The sequence below is a fragment of the Camellia sinensis genome, chromosome 3 (genome assembly GCF_055761805.1).
Source record: "Camellia sinensis isolate YWXY chromosome 3, ASM5576180v1, whole genome shotgun sequence".
In the NCBI taxonomy this organism is placed as follows: Eukaryota; Viridiplantae; Streptophyta; class Magnoliopsida; order Ericales; family Theaceae; genus Camellia; species Camellia sinensis.
This window is the reverse complement of record NC_138963.1, coordinates 48,782,174-48,790,132: the sequence shown is the minus strand read 5'-3', so window position 1 is coordinate 48,790,132 and position 7,959 is coordinate 48,782,174. Positions and strand designations below refer to the sequence as shown.

Sequence of the window (7,959 nt, the reverse complement as noted above, 5' to 3'; positions counted from 1 at the left end):
ATCTCCCTAGACAAAGTTTTTGATTTGAAGATGGGCTCAGTAGATATCTTACCCTGCTCAATCCTGAATCATTGTCCAAGAATGTGTTGATCCAACTTGCTGTACCCTCTAAAATGTCAAGAATTAGTATCTTGCTCAACAAAAATAAACTAGCACTGATTTGGAATTGGCAAACTTTCTAGCTCAACATTTGAATGTGCTTGTTTAAGTAAAAACATATCTCATGCAATCATCAAGACCTTAAACAAGTACAAGCCAGAACCACTTCAAGGTAAAATATATATAAATTTTGAAAAAAGAAAACATAAAATTATAGCACACAAAAGTACCCAAAATAAATAATGGGATTAAACCCCTTGTATATGTTTAGGACAGAACATGCAATATTCAACAACCCATACACAATTAACAAAGGAAAAAGAGTTCATAATAATGAAATCCTAAAATTGTTTGATAAGGACCGAAACAACAACCTCACTTCTCTGAGAGTGTCATAGAAACCACCAAAAACAATAATCTTGTGCTTGTATAAAACCCGGAGATAAATTATTTGTTATAAGATCTTGTATTTTATTTATTTATTTATTTGTTGCAAGTTTGCTTGAGGCATTTAATGTTCTATCAAAGAAATTGTGCCTTCTCAATGACATTCCTTTGATGTTATCAACTGTGTAGCCTCTAGTTTATTATTTTATATTTTAATTTCTTTGTTGGTATAGGTATTCAAAAATACATTTAAAATGGACAAATCTTGGATGTTCAAGGATAGAAGATCAAAAGACTATGAGAATGGAGTTGAACAATTTCTTAATTTTGCTATGATCCGTGCAAGTGATCTTCAATCCATACGTTGTCCTTGTAGAGTCTGTGGAAACTTGAGAAGCCAACCTATTCGAGAGATTAGAAATCATCTCTTTTTCAATGGTGTTGACCAAAGTTATACCACATGGATATGGCATGGAGAAGCAGTCACTAGTGGGACATCGCCATGTTTAAACGAACAAGATTTTTCCCAACAACAATTTGACTCGTCTCGCACAAACAATGTAGCTGAAACAATAGAAATGGTTCAAGATGCATACGATCATTGCACGGCTGATCCTAAAGTGTTTAAGAAATTACTTGAAGATGCTGAAAAACCATTGTATCCGGGTTGCACAAAGTTTACCAAGTTATCTGCATTGGTTAAACTGTATAACTTCAAAACTACGAATAGCCTATCTCACACTGGGTTTTCAGACCTACTGACGTTGTTGGGTGATACGCTGCCATTGAACAATGAAATGCCATCATCCATGTATAAGGCTGGGAAGACGTTTGCTGCATTGGGAATGGGATATGAGAAAATACATGCATGTCCATATGATTGCATACTCTATAGAAAGGAGTACAAAGATGCAACTTCATGTCCTACATGTGGTACATCCAGATGGAAGTTGAAGAAGAATTCCACTGAAATAAGAAAGGATGTGTCTGCAAAAGTTTTATGGTATTTTCCACCTATCCCAAGGTTTCGAAGGATGTTCCAATCAGCAAAAATAGCGAAGGATTCGACATGGCATGCTCACGAAAGAGATTATGATGGAACAATGTGTCACCCAGTGGGTTCTCCATCATGGAAGTTAGTAGAGCACAAGTGGCCAGATTTCGCTGCAGAGCCAAGAAACCTTCGATCAGCTATTTCTGCAGATGGAATAAATCCACACAGTTCCCTTAGCAGTAGGTATAGTTGTTGGCCAGTTATAATGATTACCTACAATCTTCCACCGTGGTAATGTATGAAGAGGAAATTTATGATGTTATCATTGTTAATATTAGGTCCACAACAACTTGGTAATGACATTGATGTTTACTTGGCACCACTAATTGATGATTTGAAAATGTTGTGGGAGATAGGTATTGAAGCTTATGACGCTTATAAAGAACACTTCAGGCTGAAGGCTATATTGTTGTGGACAATTAACGACTTTCCAGCATTAGGTAATTTGAGTGGTTGTACTGTAAAGGGATATTATGCATGTCTAATTTGCAGTGAAGGAAAATGTTCTCACAGATTAAAATATGGTAAGAAGAACACATATGTTGGCCACAGAAAATTTCTTCCACGCTATCATCCATATCGGAGGCAAAAAAAGGCTTTTAATGGTGAGCAAGAGTTTGGATTAACCCCAATACCATTAACTGGGGAGGAGATATTAAATAAGGTTGAAGGGCTTGTAACCATATGGGGAAAGAAAAATAAAAAAGCATTACAGGTTGGTGGTACAAAATGTTGGAAGGAGAAATCATTATTCTTTGATCTTGAATATTAGAAGTACTTACATGTTCGACATAATTTGGATGTTATGCATATTGAGAAGAATGTGTGTGAGAGCCTCATTGGTATGTTACTTAATATTCCAGGAAAAACGAAGGATGGAATTAATTCTCCCCTTGATCCTATAGAAATGGGTTTGCGTGAAGAATTGGCACCACAAATTGGGGAGAAGCAAACATACTTGCCTCCATCATGTTACACATTGTCTAAGGAGGAGAAAAGAAGAGTATGTACAACATTATTGGAATTGAAGGTTCCAGAAGGATACTCTTCAAATTTGGGAAGTCGTGTATCAATGCAAGATTTGAAACTTTATGGTCTAAAATCACATGATTCTCATGTATTGATGCAACAATTACTACCTGTGACAATACGATCTGTGTTACCTAAGCATGTGAGACATGCCATTATCAGGTTATGTTTCTTTTTTAATGCTATTTGTAGCAAAGTAGTGGATGTGGGAAAATTAGATGAGATTCAAAAAGAGCTTGTGGTCACATTGTGTTTGCTTGAAAAGTACTTGCCACCTTCGTTCTTTGATATCATGGTGCATTTGACAGTGCATCTTGTTAGAGAAGTTCGACTTTGTGGACCAGTTCACTTTAGATGGATGTACCAATTTGAGAGGTTCGTGAAGATCTTAAAGGGTTATGTTCGTAATCGTAATTGTCCTGAAGGTTGCATTGCTGAAAGTTACATTGTAGAAGAAGCTGTTGAGTTTTGTGCAGAGTACTTATCTGGAGTGGATGCAATCGGGATTCTTTCTAATAAGAACATGATAGTTGATGATGATATAGAAATTGGAAGGCCTTTATCAAGTGGTTATGTTGTTACTGTTGATCGTAATGAATGGAAGCAAGCACATCGTTATGTGTTAGAAAATACAAGTGACATTCAACCATACATTGAGTAAGAATATTTCATGTACATTTTTGTATAATTGTATTCTCACAAGTTAGAGATTTATCTCATAATATATTGCTTTATTGATGATTTGATCGGGAGCATATGGCTTGGTTGAAGCTAAAATATCATCATCAATCACAAAGTCAAAAATGGCTACAAATTGAGCATAATAAAACATTTATGTATTGGCTTTGTGAAAAGGTATTGGGGGTAATTCAACATTTATCTTTTTCTAATAGCAAATATTATTAAGAAAAAATTACCTAACTATTCAACCATATACAGGTCTCAAAGGAATTAAGCGGCCAAAATAATATCTCAAATAACCTGAAGTGGAAAGCACAAGGACCTCGATTGGATGTTATAAAATTCTCTGGCTATATCATCAACGGTTGCCGTTATCACACAAAAGATTGGGATAACTCATAAGTTAGCCAAAACAGTGGAGTTAGTTTAGTGGCAACAACAATGCATGTGACAGGTTACAAGGATAAGAACCCAGTGTTTACTGATATGAGTTACTATGGAGTTATTATTGTGATATGGCAACTTGACTACAATATGTTCAAGATTCCGGTATTTAAGTGTGATTGGGTTGACAACACAAAGGGAATTAGAGTGGATGAGTTGGGTTTCACATTAGTTGTGTTAGGGAGGATAGGCCATAAAGACGATCCCTTCATTTTGGCTTCCCAAGCTAAGCAAGTTTTTTATGTACAAGATCAACTTGATCAGAGATGGTCAGTTGTGCTAGAACCTCCTCGAAAAACAATATTCTTGTGAAAAGGACGATGAGTTCAATGATTTTTGTATAAAGCATCATGGCTTTACAAAAGTTTTGCCAGAAGTTGAATCATTAGATGTGGTTGATGATTCTATGTCATCTTACAGGCGAGGAGATTTTGAGGGAACTTGGCTCAATAATCCATGATGAAAAAAAAAATGTCTTTGTAAGAATGTATGTCTAAGTATTGTATTTTCATGTTAAAATGTTTTACTTATATTCATTTTCTTCATGTCTTTATATTTAATTGTCTAACTATTTGACATTTTTTTCTTAAATTTTTATTTTATTTTATTCACAGGATGGATACTTCTCATGTCCTGCTTACTGATGGAGAGGATGCATGGTTACCAGCAGCAGAACCAACATCTAATAAAAGGAAAGGCAGAGGTTCGACAACATTACCGGATGTCATAAAGGATAGGAGTTCTGGTGTATGAAAAGCCATTGACTATAACGAGAATGGTCAATTGATTGGAAACAATTCAATCAAATGTTCAAGCTATCATGAGGTGTTGGCTCGCACAATGATTCCGTTATGCTATAAAGATTGGTTTGAGGTGCCAGCTGAACTGAAAGAAAAATTATGGAGTTGTGTAGAGGTAAGTAAGACACTTAAACATGTATTTAAGTGCAATCAAAATTAGAATTTTATAACATTATATTTTTTGACTACTCAGTTAACATACAAAGTGGATGAAAGAAGTAAGAAAAATATGTTATCTTCAATTTGTTCAAAATGGAGGACATTCAAGAAAGAACTTACCAAGTACATACGTGAAAACAAGTCCAATCCTGAGATCATATCAAACCCACCAGCAATTTATGGATTCATTGAACAAAGACATTGGGACTCATTTCTTGTAAGGCGACTATCAGAAGAGTTTGAGGTAAAAATTATCAAACTTTAGTTATTTAAAATGTCAGTATTAAATGCTAGACCCATCAAACTACGTATAGTTCTGTAATAACAGTGGCATGCCCCTTGTAATCTTGTAAATTTTATGTTTTATTTTATGACTTATTCACCTAAAAAAAATATTAAATGCTATACATTTGGATTAATTTTGTGTGTTACATTTTCAAAGATTTTGAGCCAGGTTCAGAAATGGAGACGAAGTCAAATAAGTATAACCATAGAATTAGTCGAAAGGGCTATGCTCGCTTTCAAGAAGACAATGTAAGTGGTTATAAATTTTATTATTTAATAACAATTTTGATATCATTATTTTGAAAAATTGATGTATGTTTAATTGACAGAAGCATATGACCGGATCTACTAAATATTTGGACAGAAGCGTTCTATGGAAAAAGGCTCGTCAAAATAAAAATGGAGAATATGATGACAAGACAATTATGGAACAAACTGCGAGAATTGTAAGTTATTTGTGTGTACTGATTGCATTTATTTTATATTATCTTAACTGTTCATCTTTCTTATATAGTAATGTAATATTGTAAGATGAGTTGACCAAACAAAAAAGAGATGGGAGTTTAAAGATTGAAGGATGCAATGACATTCTTACTATGGCATTGGGAACTCCTGAATCTTCTAGTTGAGTAAGGGGTGTAGGAAATTCTGTCACACCTAGCACCTACTTTCACTTGCTTAGACGTGGGAATCAGCCACATTGGGAGAAGAAGTGTAATGATCTTGAGGCAGTGGTGGTACAATTGCAAGCCAGGCTTAGTGCAGTGGAACAACAAATACCATATACACCAGAATCTGAACATGTTAGTTCAAACATCATGAGAAGTGGTTATGAAGGAAATTTTTAGCCTGATTTTCTCTTAACAGAAAATAGAGTGAGAACTAAGGATGACATTCCACCCCAAGCTCTTACCCAAAAGATTATAAAGGTGTGTAGCATTTAGAACACCTAAAGTTGTTATATTTTCTAATACTGTTAGTAATTTTATTAGTGCTTTTGTTGTTATCTATGTGTTTGTTATAGAGCAAATGTTCAAACACATTGAACAGTGGTGGTAGAGGCAATTTTCAGCATGATTCTTTATTAGCAGAAAATATGGTGAGAACTAAGGACGACATTCCACCTCAAGATCCTAAACAAAATAAGAGAAAGGTGTGTAGTTTTTATCTATTGATGTTATAATTTCTAATATCGTTAGTGATATTATTAGAAGTTACATTTTTAACTTTGTGTTATAGGGCAAACCATGTAAACTCGCGATAGGTTCCATTGAAAATATTGTTGCTCATGGTACGGTGTATGAGAGAATTGAACACAATGAAGCCATTCATATGGTGCCATTAGGAGAATCCAATGTACGTGTGTCTATTGAAGTTGTTATTCAAAAAGATGCCCCTCTTTCTATACCTATCCCAGATGAGATGTTTATTGTTGGAGAAGCAGTGGGATTTTTTGTTGCTTGGCCCAAAAATCTTGTATTGGTCGGTGATGAGGTAAAATATTTAAACTTAGAAACTTTGTTACAATTTCTTGAAGTTAAAGTTGACTTATATTTGTTTATTTTGAAAATTTTAAACTTAGGGAGCTTCAATTAATGTTGAATGTGGAAAATATCAAGAGTCCATTCAATCTTTTGTTTCATTAGTTGAGCATATCAAGTATGATGAAGCCATAGACATTCCACTAGAGAAAGACATATTTGGGGAGGAGAACAATATCCAACTGCAAAGAGTAGACATGGAGTACATATGTCATGTAAAAGAATTATCTGTTACATGTATCATGTTGTACATAAGGTAAGGAAAATTTGCTACATCAATAGTTATTTCTGCAGATTTTATGAATTACGAATTTAATTAAAATTTGTTTACTTTATTAGTCATCTCCATCAAGTGTTGAAGGCTTCCAATTGGAGGAAACAATTTGTATTTGTTAACCCTTGTGTCGTTAGTGGAAAAACTATGGCTGGGGAGAAATCAAAATCAGTGTTGCTTGCAAGAAGATTAGAGGAGGCTATGCTAGAACAATTGGTTTTAATTCCTTATAATATTGGGTAATTATCTAAAACTATTTATTTCATGTGTTCAAATGATAAAAAACTTATTAAGCTTATACTTCTGACTTGTTCAATTGTAGGTACCATTGGATATTGTTAGTCATTGATCTAACATTGATGATTGTGTACTTACTTGATCCGATTAATTCTAAAATAAACACAAGCTTTGAAATTGTAATAAACACGTAAGTTTGGCTAGTTCTTACATTTTAAAGGAATTTGAGTTACTCTAAAAATATTTTGACATTTGGAATTTCTTTTGTAAAGTGCTTTGAAAATTTATGAAACTACCCAAAGGAGGAGGAAGACCAATCCAATTTGGAAAGTAGTTCAGGTAATCAATATCATTTTCTCTAATTTTATCATACTTACATTATGCAAATGATTGTTCAGCTTGATCATAACACTTTATATATAGCTTCTAATAATAATGAAAATGCTTTTATGTAGTCCCCGCAACAACCTACAAACGTGGAATGTGGGTTTTATGTAATGCGGTATATGAAAGACCTCATTAGAGATCAAAGCATCCTAAGAAAACAAAATGTGAGATAAATTCTAAACTTTTATTACTATTATACTCATGATACTTGTACATCTTCTTCATTATCTAATTGTTTGTAAATACCTCTTGCGGTTCAATGGAAAAAAGACTTACACGGAAACCGAACTTGATGAAGTACGAGTTGAATGGATTAATTTCGTACTAAAGAATATGAGTTGAAATCCAACGTAAGTATGATATAACTTCCGTTCTTTAAATTACTAATCAACAATTTCTTTAGTTGGTAAAGAATATATAATCACTTCTAGATTTCATTTTAGATTTGTTGATTCTATGTATATTTGTTTTTATGACTGTAGTGACCCTCATTCCCCACCTTAGCCTCGGGCATGAGCATTTGTATAATCTTGTTTTGCTTAGTTACAGTAGTGAATTTTCTTGACTTGTCTTAACTAGAAT

General features: G+C 33.9%; 1 protein-coding gene and 1 pseudogene across 2 annotated transcripts; both read left to right on the top strand.

The window, feature by feature from the left end:
* The first annotated feature begins 621 nt into the window (after positions 1-621).
* LOC114263220 (uncharacterized) lies at positions 622-4,447 on the top strand (annotated as a pseudogene).
* A 1,189-nt stretch (positions 4,448-5,636) lies between these two features.
* Positions 5,637-7,575, top strand: LOC114298098 (uncharacterized). Of its 2 annotated transcripts, none has more exons than XM_082917625.1 (8): positions 5,637-5,867; positions 5,963-6,091; positions 6,178-6,432; positions 6,521-6,735; positions 6,891-6,992; positions 7,076-7,180; positions 7,263-7,329; positions 7,446-7,575. In XM_082917625.1, the coding sequence occupies exons 2-8, from the start codon at positions 6,035-6,037 to the stop codon at positions 7,548-7,550; spliced, it is 906 nt and encodes a 301-aa protein (XP_082773751.1). In that variant the 5' UTR covers positions 5,637-5,867; positions 5,963-6,034; the 3' UTR covers positions 7,551-7,575. The 2 variants fall into 2 exon arrangements, with proteins under 2 accessions (XP_082773751.1, XP_082773750.1); XM_082917624.1 differs by having other exon boundaries at positions 5,643-5,867; positions 6,819-6,992.
* The last annotated feature ends 384 nt before the right edge of the window (positions 7,576-7,959 follow it).